Raw genomic sequence first — 19,598 nt, forward strand, 5'->3', positions numbered from 1 at the left:
CTTCTGGGTTTTCTATTCTGTTCTGTTGACCTATGTGTCCCTTTCTCTGCCAGTACCATACTGTTTTGATCTCTAGAACTTTGTAGTATAACTTGAATTCCGGAATGATGATGTCTCCAGCTTTGCTTTTCTTTTTCAGGTTGCTTTAGCTACTTGGAGTCTTTTGTGGTTCCATAAAAATTTTAGGATTGTTTGTTCTGGTTCTGTGAAAAATACTGTTGGTGTTTTGACAGGGAATGCATTAAATCTTATAGATTCCTTTGGATAGTATAGACATTTCAACTGTATTTGTTCTTCCAATCTATGAGTTTGGAATGTCTTTCCATTTCTTTGTGTCATCTTCCAATTCTTTCATCAGTGTTTTATAGTTTTCAGATAATAGGTCTTTCACCTCTTTGGTTAGATTTATTCGTAGGTATCTTATTGGTTTTGATGCAAGTGTAAATGGCATTGATTCCTTAATTTATTTTTCTGCTGCTTCATTATTGGTGTATCAAAATGTAACAGATTTCTGTATGTTGATTTGGTATCATACTGAATTCGTGCATCAGTTCTAGCAGTTTTTTGGTTTGGGTTTTCTGTATAGAATATCATGTCATCTGCAAATAGTGACAGTTTGACTTCTTCCATGCCAGTTTGGATGCCTTTTATTTCTTTTTGTTCTCTGATTTCTGTGGCTAGGACTTCCAGTACTATGTTAAATAACAGTGGATGATAATGGATGTCCCTGTCTTGTTCCTAACAGTACAGTTTTTACCCATGAAGGATGACATTATAACAATATCTGTTCTCCCAACCTATGACACTGGAATATCTTTTTCTTTGTTTGTGTCACCTTCAGTTTCTTTTAGAATATTCTTTCAGAATGCAAGTCTTTCACCTGTTGGTTAGTTTTATGCCTAGATATTTTATTCTTTCTGGTGCAATTGCAAATGGGATTGTATTCTTAATTTATCATTCTGTTGCTTTGTTATTAGTGTATAGAAATACAACAGATTTCTGTATATTGATTTTGTATCCTGTGATTTTACTGAATTCAATTATCAATTCTAGTAGTTTTTGATAGAGACTTTAGGGTTTTCTCTATATAGTATCATATCATCTGCAAATAGGGAAAGTTTTACTTCTTCCTTATTGATTTGGATGCCTTTTATTTCTTTTTGTTGTCTGATTGCTATGGCTAGGACTTCCAGTACGATGTTGAAGAAAAGTGATGAGAATGGACATCTTTGTCTTACCTTAGGGGAAAAGCTCTCAGTTATTTACCACTGGGTATGATGTTCACTGTGGGTTTTTCATGCATGGTCTTTATTATGTTGAAGTATGTTCTCTCTAAACCTACTTTGCTGAGAGGCTTTTTTTTTTTAATGTTTTATTTCTTTTTGAGAGAATGCAAGTGGGGGAAGGTCAGAGAGAGGGGTACAGAGGATCCAAAGTGGTTCTGCGCTAACAGCAGTGAGCCCAATGTGGAGCTTGAACTCACAAGCTGCAAGATTGTGACCTGAGCCAAAGTCAGACGCTCAACCAACTGAGCCACCCAGGTGGCCCTGCTGAGAATCTTTATCATGAATAGATGTTGTACTTTGTCAAATGCTTTTTCTGCATCCATTGAAATGATCATATAATCCTTACCCTTTCTTGTATTAACATGATGTATCATGTTGATTATTTGCAAATATTGAACACCCTTTCAATCCAGGAATGAATACCACATGATTTTGGTGCATGAGTTTTTAAATGTATTGTTGGATTCAGTTTGCTAGTGATTTATTGAGAATTTTTGCATCCATGTTTATCATGTATATTGGCCTGTAGTTCTCTTTTCTGGTGGAGTCTTTACCTGGTTTTGGTATTAGGGTAATCTGGCCTCATAGAATGAATTTGTAAGTTTTCTTCCCTTTTTTGCATCTTTGGAATAGTTTGAGCAGAATACATATCAGAGAAAATCTTCAGAAACGATGACAATACAAGTAATAAAAAGGTAATAAATACATATCTATCAATAACTACTTTGAATGTTACTGGACCACTACTCACTCCAATCATACAACATAGAATGTCATAATGGATAAAACAAAAACAAAAACAAAAAACAAAAAACAAGATTGATCTATATGTTGCCTACAAGACACTCATTTTAGACCTAAAAACACCTGCAGATTGAAGTGAGGGTGTGAAGAATCATTTATAATGCAAATGTGTCTAAAGAAAGCTGTAGTAACAATATTTGTATCAGATAAACTAGACTTTAAAGTAAAGACTGTAAAAAGAGACAAAGAAGAGTATTATATAATCATAAAGGGACAATCCAACAAGAAGACATAACAATCATAAATACTTGTGCACCCAACATGGGAGGACCCAAATATATGAAACAATTAATAACAAACATAAAGGAACTGATTGATAATAACACAATACTAATAGGGGACTTTAACACCCCACTTGCATCAATGGACAGATCATCTAAGCAGAAAAGAAACAAGAAAACAATGGCTTTGAATGACACACTGAACCAGATGGACTTACCAGATATATTCAGAACATTCCATCCTAATACAGCAGAATACACGTTCTTTTCAACTGCACATGGGAGACATTCCCCTGAATAGATCACATGTTAGGTCAGAAATCAGACCTCAGCAAGTATAAAAAGATACAAATCATACCATGCACTTTTTGTGATCACAAATCTGTGAAACTAGAAGTCAACCACAAGAAAAAATTTGGAAAGACCACAAATATTGGAGGTTAAACAACATGCTACTAAACAATAAATGGGTCAACCAGAATATCAAAATAGAAATTAAAAAATACATGGAAACAAAAGAAAATGAAAATACACAATGGTCCAAAACCTTTGGAATGCAGCAAAAGCGGTCCTAAGAGGGATGTATACAGCAATATAGACCTACCTCAAGAAGCAAGAAAAATCTCAGATAAATAATCTAACCTTACACCTAAATGAGCTAGAAAACAAACAACAAATGAAGCCTAAAGCCAGCAGAAGGAAGGTAATAATAAAGATCATTTATAATCTTTATAATAATAAAGATCATTTATAATAATAATAATCTTTATATAATTTTATATATTTAATAATATATAAATATATAATTTAATATTATAAAATATTAATTATTTAATAATATTTATATATTTATATAATAATAATATAATCTTTATAATAATAAAGATCATTTATAATAATAAATGATAGAAACTAAAAAAAATTTTTTTAAATAAAACAGATCAATGAAACTAGGCACCTGTTATTTGAAAAAATTAATAAAAGTGATAAACCTCTAGCCAGACTTATCAAAAAGAAAAGAGAAAGGACCCAAATAAATAAAGTCACAAATGAGATAGGAGAAATAACAACCAACACCACAGAAATACAAACAATTATAAGATAATATTGTGAACAACTGTATGCCAACAAATTGAACAACTTGGAACAAATGGATAAATTCCTAGAAGCATATAAACTACCAAAAGTAAAACGGGAAGAAATTGAAAAGATGAGCAAGATCAATATGTAACAAAGAAATTGAATCAGCAATCAAGAAAAAAAATCCTAACAAACAACAGTCCAGGGCCAGGTGGCTTCACAGGCAAATTCTACCAAATATTTAAAGAAGAGTTATTTTATTTTAATTTAATTAACTTAAATGTAAGTAGCTATATATGATTAGTGGCTGATCTTGTTAAACAGCACCGTTTTACAACATAAGTCAGTTCTTATCACTACTCTGGCTCAAACCTTCCAATGACTTACAATCTCACTCAGAAAAATAAACCCACATTCTAACAGAGATATTATAAGGCCCCAGGGCCCTACATGTACTTATGTAATATGATTGCTAGCTACTGCTCTAATCTCTTTGATCTCATTGAGGTTGGGGAAAGAGTAAAGGGAATATCAAGAATGCTTTCCAGGTTTCAGACAATAGAACTAGGATGGTGTCATTTACTGATGTTAAAAAAACATATGTCCAGCAATATTCTTTGGAACATTCTCTGACATGAACACCTTCTATGAACCTGAGCACCTTTTATGAGCCTAACATAATGCTAAACTCCAGGTTTATTGCAGTAAACAAAGCAGCTGTTATTCTTGACCATGTGTAGTGTTTAGTGAGAAAGCACACAAAAAATTTTTTAAAGCCAAGTAAATAAATGTATATGTCATTAGGAGTTGTGATAAGTAATATAAGGAAAAAAGAACATTTTCCACAAGTTATATGAGGGGGTAGAGGGATATCCTTTGAGTTGTGTTCAGGTATGGTTGTGATTAGGAGTTGTGATAAGTAATATAAGGAAAAAAGAACATTAGGAGTTGTGATAAGTAATATAAGGAAAAAAGAACATTTTCCACAAGTTATATTAGGGGGTAGAGGGATATCCTTTGAGTTGTGTTCAGGTATGGTCTCTCTGAAAAGGAAGCTTTTGAGCTGAGACCTGAAGATAAGAAGGCCATCCTACAAAGGCCAAGAAATATTCTGGAGGAATAGCCAGTGTGTTAAGGAAAGACTTAGTGTGTTCAAAGGAATTGAAAGATCATGTTGTGAAATAGAGTAATAGAGCTATAAGGAAGATGTGTTCTGTGAGATAGGTGAGGTCATATTCTCATAAGAAATTTGTTCATGGGGGACAGAGAAAAAGCAATAATTGGAGGAGATTTAGGAAGCAACAAGTTTTTGTTGTTTTGTTCTATTTTGATGTAAATGAGAAAAATTGAATAGAGAGAGAATCGATGGAGATTAGAAAAGGAAGTAATGGTTTCTATTTGTATGGCATTAGGCAAATTACTAAACAATTTGGCAGAATTCCCAAGCCACTCAAGGCCAGGGATGGGCCATTAAGATGTAGTAACATTTCCTCCACTGGAGGGAAGGAGGGAAAGGAATAAGAAGAGAACAGTGTAGATACAAACAAATAGGTTTGTAGGGTTGGAGTCAGGATCTTGAGTAGTGTTGAAGGTATGGACTGAGGTCTTCTCTTTACTCAGTGAATAATAGGCAGGGTCATCCACTGAGGAACAGTTAGTTACCTGTTAGGAATTTGGGTTAAAAGGGGAAGGTTTGAAATGGTTGTTTCATGGACTGGAAGAATACACCAACTAGAGAAGTATCAAATATTTATAGGTCTGTCAGGTTGTGTGACTTTCTTGCACTGTGATAAGATTCCTGGTGCAGGCAGGATTCAAGTTTTGCCAGATGCAGGCAACAGAAGGAGTTTAAGTATTAAAAAGTAAACATGTGATCGATCACAAACTCTATGGCTAAGAAAATGAATTGAAGACAACTGCTGTTGATATATGAGGAGAAAAGGGACAGTGGACTGGTAGTGGACTTACTAATCTTAATAGTGGGGGTAAATGGACAAAGCAAGTTACTAAGATCAGAAGTGTTGATTGAAAATAAGATGTTTGAATTAGAACTGTAAACCATGTAGTATCTTCAGTTGATAGAGGAAAATGTCCAGGAGCTTGATAAAGACAGCAGCTTAAAAAGGGGAATGGTTGGAATTGGTTAGATGTAAAAAAGCATGGATATTTGTTTGTTTGTTTGTTTGTTTTGTTTTACCAGAAAGTGAAGGAGGAGGAGTGGTTTGAAAGTAACACTGGAGAACAAAGAGAATACCAATCAAATCTTTCAAATGTTGAGGAAAGGTATATAAACTACAGCTTTATTTGGGCTCAAGTGCCTGTTGCCTTTCAAGAGAAATACTCTTGGGGGCGCCTGGGTGGCGCAGTCGGTTAAGCGTCCGACTTCAGCCAGGTCAAGATCTCGCGGTCCCTGAGTTCGAGCCCCGCGTCGGGCTCTGGGCTGATGGCTCAGAGCCTGGAGCCTGTTTCCGATTCTGTGTCTCCCTCTCTCTCTGCCCCTCCCCCGTTCATGCTCTGTCTCTCTGTCCCCAAAATAAAAAAATTAAAAAAAAAAAGTTGAAAAAGAGAAATACTCTTCGGAGGGTGGTGGGGCCGTGGCTTTTATTAAGGTCTACAGCTGATGCTAGTTGCAAAGACTGTAGTAGTGGTTCTAGCAGGTGATTTCTGCAACAGTGTTTTCTGCATAAGAGAGTTGAGGTGGGCTTAGCATCCAAGATATAATAAAGTGAAAAAGCAGATTTTAGTAATGGGATATATGGTATATAAAATTTTATATAGCCAATCCCAAATTCTCTTCTACTACTAATTCAGGAGATGTCAATTTAGGTTCCAAAATTTTAATGATATGTGGTCAGAGAAGCTCACGAAAGGCTCAAAGTAAATTTCCTTCTAAGACCATTTTAGAAACTCATAATATATGTAGTATGTGAAAGGCTGTGAGAGAAATGTCAAAATTAAACAAATATGTACATAGTTCTTATAACCCTGCTTATATTTGTGTATTGGTAAAATATTCTTCACAATGAAAAACATTTTTATCAGCATACTTCTCAATATCCCACATTAGTTTCTCTCAGTAAGAGAAGGAAGGGCTGGTACAGAGAGATGTCAGAGAGGATGTTCATCATAATGTTAACAGTGTTCACTTCTGGGTAGTGGGTTTTGTATGTTTCCTATTCTTTGTATGTTTTATGTCTTTGAATTTTTATGATGAACAAACATCATTTTTGTAATGGGGAGGTATTTCAAATAAGTGGGGAAACCCTAATCACTTGGGAATAATATAGTGAAATCCATTTTTCATATTTCACATCAAACTATATTTCCAAAGATTAAAGATTTAAATATAGAATTGAAATTATAGAAGTATAGGAAGAAAATAGAATGTCTTAAATTCTCGGAGTGGGAAAATGGCAAAAACTATATCTAGTGATCAGATCTAAATACTATTCTCCATATGAAGGACTCAAGACTGTTTGGAGAAATGTTTGATTCACAGGAAAGACAAAGAGTGGTGCCTCAGTCGGTAGAGCATCTGACTCTTGATCTCATGGTCATGAGTTCAAGCCCCACATTGGGTGTGGAGCCTACTTTAAAAAAAGAAAAAAATGCTTTCAATTCAAAGGAAAGATAAGGAGACACCTGTAATGTCTTTTTTATGTTTAGAAGTGCTTAAAGAATGATGAGGGCAGGGCAGGGCATGTCAAAAGGATACAGAAGCCAGCTCAAAGGAGTTCCCACTGGACAAATAGGTAAAATTTTGAGCATCAGAATAAATAACGATAGTAAATGGATTATAACCCATTTAATGAAGCAGGAAGCCATGGGTACATATTGATGCAAATAAATGAATGAATAAATAAGTTATTGAGGAAAAAGATATTTACATAACCACAGAGTACCTTCTCACAAAATATTTATTGACTACAAAAGGGAAACAATAATTATATGGTACAGAAGCCTGACAGACATAACTTTAATCAAGTTAATGTCAGCAGTTATGGGGCAAATTGAAATCATGTATCATCTGATAATATGCGTTGAGAATTCAGGAATGCTCCTGTGTTTCTACCAAACATACATAATTTAAATCTAATAATCATAAGGAAATACCAAACAAACCCAAATTGGGAGCATTCTACCAAATACCTGGCCTGTAATCCTCAAAACTGTCAAGACCGTAAGAGTCAAGAAAGTCTAAGGCACTTACAGATTGAAGAAGACTGAAAAGAGACATGATAAGTGAATGCAACATGTGATTTTCAACTGAGTCCTTTGCTATAAAGGATTATATTGGGACAAGTGGCAAAACTTGAATGGGCTCTGAGTGTCAGATGGTAGTAACAATTTCCAAATTATACCAATATCTTAAGTCAGGTGGTTATATTATTGTTATGTAGAAGAATGTTTGTAGGAATCATAACCTAAATAATTAGGAAGTGACGGGTCATCAATGTCAGCAACTTATCCTCTAGTGGAGCAGGAAAATTTTTTTTTCTATTTTTGCAATTTTTCTATAAGTTTAAGATTGTTTCAAAATTTAAAAAACAAACGCATATATGTACATATATGTTAATATTTTTAGCAAATTTAGAGAATTTTTAAACTGCTAACAAGTTGAATATCCTAATACAAAATGGGGAAAAGATAACAATGGGATGTTCTTGAAAGAAGAAACAAAAATAGCTAATAAGCCTTACTAATGATCAAAGAAATGTAAACAAAAACCATTTTTCAGCTATCAGATATTTAAAATGATAATACCCTGTGTTAAAGATGATGTGGTTATCACTCATGTTAACTATAGGAGTGTACATTGTTAAAACAATCCTAAGAAAGGATATCAAAAGTTGGAGTGTACATTATCATTGTTGCCATCATCCCATTTCCCATTCTTAAAGAAATAATGATACAAGTTAACAAAGATGTGTGTACAAGAATTCTTACCATAATTTGTGTGTAATACTGAAAATCTGGAGATAACCTAAGAATTGTCAATATAGATGGGTTGAATAAACTATGTTATATCCACCTAATGAAGTACCTTGCATGCAAAGTGAGAATAAAAACAAAGTGGGTTAGAAAAAATATAATATATGTAATATATGATATATGTATGTAGAAAGTATTCTGTAAAGATTTGCATCAACAGCCTAACAGTCATGATCTCTGAGTGTTTAAATTATGGGTGATTTTGCCTTTTTTTTTTCATTTTTCTTTTTATAAACCTTGTGAGACAGCATAGTTTAGATAGGGGCCATTTGGTTAGACAATCTGGATTTGAATCCTGAGTCATCCACTTACTAGCTGTATGACATTGTACCAGTTACTTTACTTCTCCGGGCTCACATTTCTTAGGCTTCCATCAGAATAATAATAATAGAAACTACTTCTTAGGATTGTTAAATGAGATAACAAAAATTTACCACTTAGCAAACACTGGCTAGCATAGTAAGGACTTAATGAATCTTGGCTTCCATCCTTGTTATTATTTCTGCTTATATGTTTGAAATTTATTCTAATCAACATTTTTATTAATAGGCCAATCAATAAAGCTATTTCTCCTTTGGTAATGTAACTACTTAAGCAAATATTTTTAATCTGGACAGTCAGCTTTCTTTTCCCTATCATATTCTTTCTTTAGAGAAAACCACATTCGAAAATCAATTCCTCCTTAGAAAAAAGTCTGTGAGTGGATAGTAGCCATATTTCTTGTGCCTCCTACACTACTTAGCTCACTCCTGAAAGCTTATTAAAAGACTTGATAACAGAATGCTTCTTGCTGCTCACTAGGCAGTTGTAGGTGGTACTGTTGTAGTGGACCCATTCCTTCTTACTTCCTTAAGTGCATACCTTGTTCCATCTCACCATCCCACCTGACTTTCATCCATCCTGTAAGTGGAGCATTACTATGGTATATTGACAACATGGGGATTGATAATAGCTAACAATTACTGAGAACTGATTTTCTCTCAGGTATTAACATATTACTTTTGTTATTTCATTTAATCCTTACAAAATGTCATGAAGTTTATAATATCACCATTTTGAATATGAGGAAATAGACACATCAGGCTTAATTAGTTTATTTAAAGTCATACAGGGACTCAATCTCAAGGGACTCCAAATAGCTAAAGCAATCTTGCAAAAGAACAAGGTTGGAGGTCTTATACTTCCTGACTTCAAAAAGTTTTACAAAGCTACAGTAATCAAAGCAGTGTGGTTTGGTACTGTCATAAAGGCAGATATTTAGGCCAATAGAATATAATAAAGAACCCAAAAGTAAACCCTGGCATACATGGTCAAACAAGCATCAACCAGAGTGCTAAGACCATCTAAGGGGAAAGAGCAGTCTTCAAGAAATGGTATTGGGAAAACTGGATACCCACATGCAAAAGAATGAAGATGAACCCTTATCTTATACTCTATATAAAAATTAACTCAAAATGGACTAAAGTCCTATCCATAAGACCACACACTATACACGTTTTAAAAGAAAACAAAGGCAGAAATCTTCATGACATTGTATTTGACAATTATTTCTTGGATATAACACCAAAAGCACAGGCAAAAAAAAAAACAAAAAAACAAAAAAACAAAAATAGACAAATGGGACTACTTCTGTGCATCCAAAGACACAATCACCTCAGCAAAAGGGCAGCCTAAGTAATGGGAGAGAGTCTTTTATCTGATAAGGAATTAATATGCAGAATATATAAAGAACTACAACTCAACAACAAATAGCCTGATTAGAATCTGGGCAAAGGACTTGAACAGACATTGCTCCAGAGATAAATACAAATGGCTAACACAGTCTCACCCTCCACAATGACTTTTTTATACTTTCTCTTTTTTTATACAAACCTGTAATATACTTACCAGTCTTTATTCTTAGCTTATGACCTTTCACTGAGAAAACAGATAAAACCAGCAGAGACATCTATTACTACATTTGCCACCCATCAGCATCTGTACCAACAGAATACTGTCTTTCCCCACGTTACGATAGGTGAACTACTCATTAAACTTTTTTTTTTAAGCAAACTCTATACCCAATGTGGAGCTTGAACTCACAACCTTGAGATTAAGAGATACAGTACCGACTGAGCCAGCCAGGCACCACAATAAGTGAACTATTTAAACACCCATACTAAAGGCCTATTTAAGTTTGAGGTCATGAATTTACAGTGAGACCAGTCCACTTAGATGGGGCCATTTCTCCCACCACTTTTAGCTGTAATGAGGCAAATGTGGAGTGGGCAAAGAGTTAAATTTAGCCTAACAGTTTTACTGAGCAAGTGAGACAAAGCAAGAAAAGAGCAAGGAAGTAGGAACAAGGTTTGATCATGGATCAAGATGGTTAAATAGTTTAAAGAGTGTATCAAGGGGAGTGACGAGGTGGTAGGCAATGGTATGGAGGTTTCAGTGTGGTCAAAAGATTACATATGGACTCTAGGGAAGATAGGAAGTGGTGGTTGTGGGGAGGAGAGAGCACGAACTGAGATTAAATAGGTATAGCAGTTATTGATAATGGCAAGGTCTAAGGTATGATCATAAGAGTGAGCACCATAGGGGCACCTGTGTGGCTCAGTCGTTTGAGTGTCCGACTCTTGATCTCAGCTCAAGTGTTGATTTCAGGGTCATGAGTTCAAACAGAACCCCTGCCTGCTCACAGACCTCATCCCCTAGGATGTCACTCTACCAATTCTTCCATCTCTCTCCTGTACCATTAACTTTTCCTTTCTACTGGATGCATTCTATAATATATAAACATACTCTTATCTCTTCCTTTTAAGAAACTAAAAACATCTCCCATCCCACTTCCTCTGCCAGCTACTATTCTATTTTTCTGCACCAGAACTCCTTGAGTTTTGTAATATTTGGTATCTCCAATTCCTTCCCTTACATTTTCACTTAAAACCACTCCAATTAGGCTTACACCAACATCATTCCAGTAAAGCTGTTATAACAGTTCAAGCCCGTGTTGGACTCTGCTCTAGGCATGAAGCCTACTTAAAAACAAACAAACAGACAAAAAAAAAAAAAAAAAGAGTGAGCACCATAGGTAGGATGGAGATAAGATAATTGGGAGAGAAGTGATCAAGAAACTGAAAGGCCAGCATGTTCGAAAGATAATTAATGACCCAGAGTTGGAGAGATGACAGAAACAATGATGGGTAGTAGGAGACATAATCTAATGACTTATTTACATTAGTAAGTAAAGGAAATCAGACTAATGTTGAACTGAATTATTTTTCATGAAACACTATAACCTCTCTCAACTAGAGATAGTATCTCTATCTGACAGTGGATTATTTGGCCTATGCATGCAATTCTTGCATCCTCATGTTCTTAGTATTTTCCCAGCTATGACTCAGAGGTCTGTGCTAGTCATTTCTCTCCTTGCATTTCTAGCCTCTATATGTTCTACTCTTAGTTAAGTATTCATGGTGAAGAGAATCAAACTCAGTGTTGTTAGGTTGAAAAGCATCAGAAAAGGAAAATCAGTGACAGTCTTCAGGGTAGTAGTAATGGAATTTTTAACTTGAAAATTAGTTGTGAATAGACTTCACAGTCTAGATAGTCACATGCATTTATATGGTAATATAACTTTAGCTGAGCAAACCATTTTGCACAATTAGTTGAGACATTTGATATTGCACCTACTGCCCTGTGAGTATATCTTACTGTTTGTCATAAATGAATATTTGAAATATATGTATAAATAGAATTTTGGTAATACAAGTCATATTTTCTGAATGATTTGCATAATAATATCAAAAATCTTCACTTTAAATTAATCCTAATTGGGAGTGATAACAGTTTTTCTTCCTAAGTATTTCTTTCAAGTGGCTAAATCAATATTTAAATGCACCAAAAGTTGTTATTTTTTAAAATCCAGCAATTAAGCATTTTAATGAGAAAAATCAGTCTTAAGAAAAAGAAAAATCATTCTTGAGCCATTAATTTTAAATTAGGAAGGACAAGAGAAATTATCTAGTGCAACTCTGTCATATGAGAAAATTTTGAGGCCCAGAACAGAAAAATTAAATACTTTGCCTCATTATCACCCATTTAGCTATAATTGCTGATATAGACCTAGAACTCAGATCTTGATATTTATTCCATATATGCATAATTTTATTGTTATAATCTTATCTTTTCACAAATAAAATCTTGTCTTCTGTTATCCAAGCTTTTTTGTTGTTGTTACATTTATTCTTTTATTACATTGAGACTTTTGTAAGTATTGCTTTGTTCATTCTTTGAGAAACTATAAGATACTTAACTGCTCTTTATTATCTGCTTGATTTCTTTTCTAGATATACTACATCTATACCTACAGCTAGCTATATTACAGCAGATTGTTTTTATCTTTCTTAATGAGATTGACAAAATTACTTTTCATGGAAAAACCATTACCATTTGTTGATAGAAATTGAAGTTCTCTGGTACAAATGTCTGTCAGACCTCTTGCTGAAAATTGGGGCAGGGGGAGAAGTGATAGGTACAAAAGTCTCTTTTTTTCCTATCAATTTAAAAAAGATGTAGAACTTGGTCATCAGAATATAGATTTACATTTTGTGTCATTAGACCCCTTTTATACATGTTTAATATTAATATGAACAAATAAACTATAAAAAACATGGTAATTAAAGCAGGCATATGGAACAATTTTATTTTTAAACTGAAAAAAATTTTAAATGCTTGGTATTTTAAAGATAAAAATTAAAGTTCTAATAATTGTTTTTACGTTCTTTATATGTTATAGTTTTAAAGAGAAATTGTGGTATCAAGTTAGATCATTTTACCATATAAGTTGTTGAAAATTAAGAAAATTGGCTAAAATAATACACATGATTTGAAATGTGCTGTTTTGGGGACATGTTTTAAATACTTTGATAAGCTAACCTTTGTTAAATGCCTGGAAACATTAATAAGGAGGACAGGGACATATTTGTAACTAGATTTCCTTCTGCCAACTCCTGGTTTATAAGTTACTCTACTGCTAAAAAGCAACAAAAAAAGACAATAGCCTCAAAATTAAAGGGGTTTAACTTAAAAAATTTTTAGATGACAATAGAAGATATTTTTATCTTTTACTGATTATTATAAGTATTGCTGACAAGGAAATGTATCTCATGGAGATTAATAATACTTAGTAGTAGTTTAATATCAATACCATATAAGCTAGTTCAATTTTAAATGCTATAACCCATGCATCATAAATGAATATTATCAATTTATATACCTAAATGTATTGTCTTTTTCCCATTTAATTTTGTTATCAGAGTGTTTATTGTCCTAGAAATCTAATTAGTTTGGGGAAATTTATTGCTTGTAAAGTTCTGAGCATTGTTGGTGATTGGATTGTTTTATGTTAGTGATAAATAAGGAAAGAGATTAAGATGTATTGGCTTTATGTCTTTGTTTTTGTTCTGATATCAAATGTCTCCACCACTTTTGAAGAGAATCTTAGCTTTGCTATGGTTACTATCAGAATGGGAGAATATGAAATAAATGATTGTATTGGTTGAACAGTGGCAACAAAAAACTAAGAAGTAATTTATGTATGTGGTGTTTTATAAAGTACCTCACGTAGTAAATTTACTACCATGCACTTAAGACAAATTTTATTATTGAACAATTTGGGGCAGAAGGAAAAATGTTTAAGAAACTTTTTGTAATATATGCAATAATAATGGTCTTGGGTAGATTCATTATTGGTGAATTAGAATGAAGTGGCTATATTCTTGATCCACCCTCCTTTAACCCATACTGACATTCATCAAATGGTTGGCTGAAATTCATTTCATAATCTGGGACCTTGGAACAGAGTTTACCCCTTGTGCAAATCTAATTGACCCAGATAAGAATTGAATATGCAGGAATTCAAACAGCAGCACTGTATTCTGAAAGTTGAGCTACCCAGGACAAATATGTTACTTATTTATTCATATATATTTATGTATTTATATATATATATATATATATATATATATAAATATCCATATATTTATGAAATAGTCACATCACTGTCTTTACGGAATTTCATTTTTCATAGACACATTTATAGACTCATGAAACTGGAAAAATGTGACCATGTGATCCAATGTATCTTCATCCAAAATGGAGATATATGAGAAATAACCATACTGCGAAAACCTTCAACTGGAGCCGTATTTGTTTTGCATATAACAGCATTCTTTTTTTTTTAATAATCTTTTTTAATGTTTATTTATATTTGAGAGATAGAGACAGTGTGAAGGGGGGGAGGGCAGAGAAAGAGGGAAACAGAATCTGAAACAAGCTCCAGCCTCTGAGCTGTCAGCACAGAGACCGATGTGGCTCACACTCATGAACTGCAAGATCATGACCTGAGCCAAAGTCAGACACTTAACCAACTGAGCCACCCAGGCGACCTGCATATAACAGCATTCTTTTCTCTTGGTTTTCTTTCTTTCTTTTCTTTCTTTCTTTCTTTCTTTCTTTCTTTCTTTCTTTCTTTCTTTCTTTCTTTTTTGTTAGTTGGTTTGGGGCTAGATGTTGCTGTTCAATAAAATATTTGCAGAGATATGCATATGTTTTTATTGAACAACCTACCATTGATTTTGCACACTAAGTAATCTGCTACTTTTCCTAACTTCTTATGTTCTTTATTGTTGCATGTGTGCTTCAAATTATATTTCATTTTTTCTTTAGGTCATTTATTCTGCATATGTGATTGCTTTACTTAGGATCATGGTAGAGCAAATACTTTTGTATTTTTAAGGTCACCCACAGCTTTTACAGCATTAGTTACTGAAATGTCTATGAAATAGCTATGTTCCAGATCCTCATTATCATGACTTTTAATGTTCAGCCATAGCACACAGGTTGTCCGTTATCAAGAATATTAAATTCAGACAATGTTAAACCAGATTTTCTTCATTGTAACTATATTTTCTTTGAGGTGTTTTATAATGTTTGTAAAAAAAAAGTTTTAAGTAAGCTCTGTGCCTAACGTGAGGTTTGAACACACAACCCCAAGATCATGAGTCTTATACTGTACCAACTAAGCCTACCAGGCTCCCCATTTTTCTAAAATATTTTAAAACAGTAACATTAATGCTAATATTCATGTGAAAGATAATGTCTTCTTAAATTTATACATTTATTTTATTGATTTCATTTTACAAAGTAGAAATTATACTCATCTTCATGTCTTAAAAGATCAAATTTTTAAATTACTATTATTTTAGCAGTTTGTTCTAAGAAAATTAAAACTTTTCTGGAAGATGAGCTCAGGTGATCAGGACATTGATTCAGGTGTACTTGGCATAGCAGTTCATTAACTATGTGTTAATTACCCATGATTACTCCTGAAAAGCTATAGTGGCTTCATCTTTTAGGTTGCTTCATTAAATCATTAATTTTCTTGGAGGTAACTAAGCTTGACATAATTAAGACATCTCAGTCTCCACAGATTTTTATTTTCCCATGATGTCAAGAACACTGAGCTAGTTAATATAAAGCATTGTAATGTATTCCCTGGATGTACTGACTTTATATTTTTAAATTATTTACACTATTTGGGTTAATTTTATATTATATTTTAGTAGTCTCATAAATTTTAATTACTTCCTCCATGTTGTAGCTTAGATTTTGAGTTGTATGTGTAATATGTCCATTTCTGTATTTGAACCACTTCTTACCAACAGTTCTTTGACCCATGGCTACATAAAGCTGCTTCAGTTTATCCAGAACATCATATATGAGGAAGGATTTGATGGATCCAATCCCCAGGTATTGAGTACCTTCAAAGTTTTTTATAATCATCTATGTAATGTTGTTTTTAAACTCTCTAGGGGTAACCCAGAAGGTTTTAGAATAATTAACAGTGAACAAGCTGTTTCCAAGCACAGAAGATGTAAATAAGCAGGGCACAGGCAGCCTTTGTTTGATTTTTGATGTGTAGAGTTTTAGCTAAGTTCTCAGTGGATGCACAAAAGACATATACATAGTCAACATAAATTATTTTTAAATATATATTTGTGGCACCTGGAATAACTAAACTGCTGCATTTAGAAAATTACTCCTAAATCTGCAAGACGTGTACTTTTGTATCTAAATTTTTTTTTAAATTAATTTAGCTTGAGAAAGAGAGAGAGAGAGGGGAGAGTGAGCAGGGGAGGGGCAGAGGAGAAGGAGAGAGAGAGTCCCAAGTATGTTCTATGCTGTCAGTACAGAGCCCAACACAGGACTCAATCCCATGTGCCATCAGATCATGACCTGAGCTGAAACTAAGAGTCAGATGCTTAACTGAGTCACCCAGATGCCCCTCTTATCAAATTTTTTTATATTTCTGTCATTCAGTCCTTAATTGAATAACCTGGTGAGTAAGAATTAATTATTTTGAGATTTTATTTCTTGTTATATCATGCTTTAGGTTATTTCACTGAATAAAAACTGCATTTTTTATTTGCTATATTAAAATATTTTATAACTTAATTATTTCTCTGTAGCTCTGTTTTTAAGAACGCAAGTTTTTAAATTCCCACTATTAAAGATTCCAAATTCCCACTATTAAAGATGTTCTGGTTAGTTTAACTTGAACAAAATGAGAGAAATTTTATTTCCAGTTATAATGCCATTTAGAAATCTTTCTCGGTGATTTTAATTGCTAAAGCTGCTAAAGATTTTCAGTTCATGTATATTATATCAGCAGAATTATTTCCAGAGCACCATTATTTTTATTGAAGAAAGTAAAGAATCCAAAAGTCTTATTTTTGGCATTATCAACTACATTTGCTCTTAATCCATAAATTTCTAAGTATTCTTATAAACTTTACTGCTATATTTAATGTTTTTTCCACAGCAATGTTAATAAATTTTAAATTTGTTTTGATCATCAGTTTAATACAAAGTTGAAAATACTATACGTGTGGTGAAGTATATACACTTATTTATAGATAGCTTTTCACGTGTGTTACAGTTTTTGTGATGGTCCTTGGTTTTTAATACAGTTTTATTTTGTTCATTGTTGCTCCGTTTTTGGTCCTAGCTAAGATCTATGGGCACTATGTCCTCCCTTTGGTGGCATTGTCCGTCTGGAGAGGTAAATTGGTCCCTTACAGACACCTCTCCCTATGTGCTGTGGTTACTATGGAAACAGACATGTCATAACAGTTCCTATGATACAGTGTGCAGAGCTCCTGTTCTTGCAGGATGATGACACATCTTCTAAGAGCAAGAAATTTTATAAAATACAAAAAGTCAAAGGCAATAACAAAGATACACACATACTTGCTTGTATCTGTATATATACATATGTACACATATTTATATATATGTACACACACCCGTCCATCCAAAGGACCTTTGATAAGTAAGCTATTATTGGAATGGAATGAAATGTTTGTTTTCTTAGTTGTTTATTTGAGTATTAAAAATACCACCATTTTCAATAAATAGTATTTTATTTGATGAAAGCTGATGAACTGAACTGGTTTGTCTCTGAACCAGAAGTTCTACAACTATTGACTTTTATAAAGGTTAAAAGGGTTGAGGTAAGCATTTATATGCTGAATACCAAGAACGCTGAAAAAGTTTACAACATACCAATAAGTTATAAAATATATTTCCAATTTTATTAGAATTAAAATATATCTACTAAATTTCCATATTGTTACATTTTAGAGTGTATCATTTGCTAAATTACCTCAACTATATTTCTGTCTCAGAAACTTTAGATGAGTTCAAGAAGTCACAAAAATTCATCTATCGAGCACTGCTTCAAAAAATCTTATTCCTGAGTCAAAATAATGTTCTGATACTGAAATAAATTCTTTTTAAAAGGAAATTTTCATCTTTCTGTATCACTACATTTTCAAATAAACTTACATTTTCAAATAAGCTGACTTAATTTGAGATAGGTATAAGGAATTGAGTATTATAGAATACTGTATAATAACTTTGTAGTAAGTAAAGTAGCTCATCTGCAAAGATATTTGGAGTGGAGATGTTTATAAATTGCTGTCATAATTTCATTTAAGTTATGATTTTTAAATATCTAAGAAATATACAATAAAAATGAAGTTTGAAAATTGATTTCACTTAGATATCCAGATTAAATATTTTAGATGTTCTCATTGGAATGAATTTAATATTTATTATTCAGCTTTCAACAAAAGTTTATTTTTTAGTTTGATTAGACCTCAATAAATTATATTAAAAACTTTTTGATTATACCTCACAGTGTGCCCCATTATTATATGGCATAGCAAAGGAATTATATGCCTGAAATTACACAGGAAATTTGTAAATCAGCCTTTGCTTTTGCACTTACTATTATATTTTTAAAAATATAAATGTATTCCCAAGTCACCTAGGTGGCTCAGTTGGTTGAATGCCCAACTTCAGCTCAGGTCATGATCTTGTGGTTCGGGAGTTCGAGCCCTGCGTCAGGTTTTGTGCTGACAGCTCAGAGCCTGGAGCCTGCTTTGGATTCTGTGTCTCCCTCTCTCTCTGCCCCTCCCTGACACTCTGTCTCTCTCTATCTCTCTATCAAAAATAAATAAACATTAAAAAATTTTGTTTAAATATATAAATGTATTCCCTATGTTGAAGTATCATGCTCAAATATGTTCTGATGTGGTGAGTACCTACCTCACTTAAATATCTTTTTCATTCTTTGGCTTAATATTGTCATTCTTTATACACACACACACACACACACACATATGTATGTGTGTGTGTGTGTATATATATACATATATATACAGGTATATATGTATGTGTGTATGTGTATCAGCATATCTGTCATAGTCACTAAACTTCTACAGTTCTCCTGCTTCTGCACCTATCATCATTTTTGTTATAAACTTTTAGCAGATGCTTTTTGATACAATAGTTGGTAATGGTGACTGGGTTAAAATACAGCTGACCTTTAGTTTCTGAAATAGTGGTAGGGAAAACCGTATAATGCTGCTCTCCTTCTACCTTCTACCTTCTAGTCTCCTTTTACCTTCAGATTTTGTTTTAATACCTAGATTTTGGGGGCAGGTTTGTCTCTCCATTTTTCTAGACTGCTCTTTCTGTTGCAAATCTAATTTAAGCTGCAGTTCAAGAGAAAACAAGTTGGGATGATAAAATGAAGCTTAATCTTGCCATTTTACTTAAATTCTGAGTTTCTAAGTAATACAGTAAAAGGGATAACCTATAATTT

The 19,598-nt window shown here is 33.2% G+C and overlaps 1 protein-coding gene across 4 annotated transcripts in view; it reads left to right on the plus strand.

The window, feature by feature from the left end:
- ELP4 (elongator acetyltransferase complex subunit 4) overlaps positions 1–19,598 on the plus strand; it is a 246,800-nt gene that overhangs the window by 72,112 nt on the left and 155,090 nt on the right. For 3 of the 4 annotated variants that reach the window (XM_023239673.2, XM_045039094.1, XM_045039093.1), the window contains exon 6: positions 16,093–16,180. In XM_023239673.2, coding sequence (XP_023095441.1) covers positions 16,093–16,180 — 88 coding nt within the window. The remainder of the gene's footprint in view (positions 1–16,092; positions 16,181–19,598) is intronic. The other variant, XM_023239674.2, reaches the window with a different exon arrangement.

The sequence above is a fragment of the Felis catus genome, chromosome D1 (assembly GCF_018350175.1).
Source record: "Felis catus isolate Fca126 chromosome D1, F.catus_Fca126_mat1.0, whole genome shotgun sequence".
Taxonomy (NCBI): domain Eukaryota; kingdom Metazoa; phylum Chordata; class Mammalia; order Carnivora; family Felidae; genus Felis; species Felis catus.